The following is a 1,128-nucleotide window of genomic DNA, read 5'->3' on the forward strand; positions in this document are numbered from 1 at the left end:
CAGCAGGAAAATACAAGTGTGACTATAGTAATACATCTCTTCCAATGCTCAAATGTTGGAAACATGGCCTCACTCTAAAATGATCATAAAACAGTAATGGTTACAGCTTACTAACATTTTTTCCTCCCAATTTAGGTAGCAGATTCTGTTTCCAGAACATCCATGGAGAAGCCTGAGAGCAGCTCAGCCAAACCACTTGTAAAGCAGAGAAGAAGAATATAGCTATAGTAATACATCTCTTCCAATGCTCAAATGTTGGAAACATGGCCTCACTCTAAAATGATCATAAAACAGTAATGGTTACAGCTTACTAACATTTTTTCCTCCCAATTTAGGTAGCAGATTCTGTTTCCAGAACATCCATGGAGAAGCCTGAGAGCAGCTCAGCCAAACCACTTGTAAAGCAGAGAAGAAGAATATAGATACTGCTGGCAGCATCTTCCAACAGTCCTTTTATAAAGGATATGGTTAAAAAATAAAACCTTTTTTCCAAGTGATTCCGTGTTAAAAATTGTACCAATTTGTTTCTTGGAATGAACAAACCAGTACAGTGTATTATTGTTCTAATGTTGCCCTGTGTACCTCGTACTGTAACATATTTCATAACATAAAAAAACTCTTACTTAGGTAGAGTCATGGAAGTAAATTCTATTTATTCAGTAGCTTTTACAGTAAAGGAACACAAACTTAGTCTCAAGTTGCTCCTACTTTTACTATATCATGAAGAATGATGAAGGAAAAAACCCTTACAACAGTATTCAGTAATGGAGTTACTGTTTATGAGCTTCCTGGAAGGTTTTCTGCTCAAATGCCATGATGCTCTGTTAAAGGAAAAAAAAAAAGAGAGAAAAAGGTTTATTTTCCATTAAATAAAGGATTTATATTTAGTCAGAAAAGGTACTGAACTGAAATGTTTATGGAAAGAATATGATACCTCTTGTTTTTTAACTAAGAAAAGGTAAATTCCATAGCATTAATGTTGTCAGCACTGGGAGACCAGTCAGAACAATCAAGGTTATAACTGAAGGGGAAATTCAAGTTGTAACTGCTCAACAGGAGGAACGTGTGATCAAGGAATAATCTGGCAAGGCAGCCCATCTGCAGAATGAGGTAAACTGGCTGGAAGCA

General features: G+C 36.0%; 2 protein-coding genes across 2 annotated transcripts in view; one reads left to right on the forward strand and one right to left on the reverse strand.

Moving 5' to 3' along the window:
• Positions 1-222, forward strand: part of RBM48 (RNA binding motif protein 48) — a gene marked incomplete at its 5' end in the record, with an annotated part of 2,946 nt that extends 2,724 nt beyond the window's left edge. Inside the window, one exon of the mRNA XM_009079481.1 lies at positions 136-222. Within this exon, the coding sequence (XP_009077729.1) occupies positions 136-222 (87 nt within the window). The remainder of the gene's footprint in view (positions 1-135) is intronic.
• A 548-nt stretch (positions 223-770) lies between these two features.
• The window catches only part of EFCAB1 (EF-hand calcium binding domain 1), a 6,254-nt gene continuing 5,896 nt past the window's right edge, over positions 771-1,128 (reverse strand). The window contains exon 6 of the mRNA XM_009079482.1: positions 771-821. Within this exon, the coding sequence (XP_009077730.1) occupies positions 771-821 (51 nt within the window). The remainder of the gene's footprint in view (positions 822-1,128) is intronic.

The sequence above is a fragment of the Acanthisitta chloris genome, unplaced genomic scaffold, assembly GCF_000695815.1.
Source record: "Acanthisitta chloris isolate BGI_N310 unplaced genomic scaffold, ASM69581v1 scaffold34937, whole genome shotgun sequence".
Taxonomy (NCBI): domain Eukaryota; kingdom Metazoa; phylum Chordata; class Aves; order Passeriformes; family Acanthisittidae; genus Acanthisitta; species Acanthisitta chloris.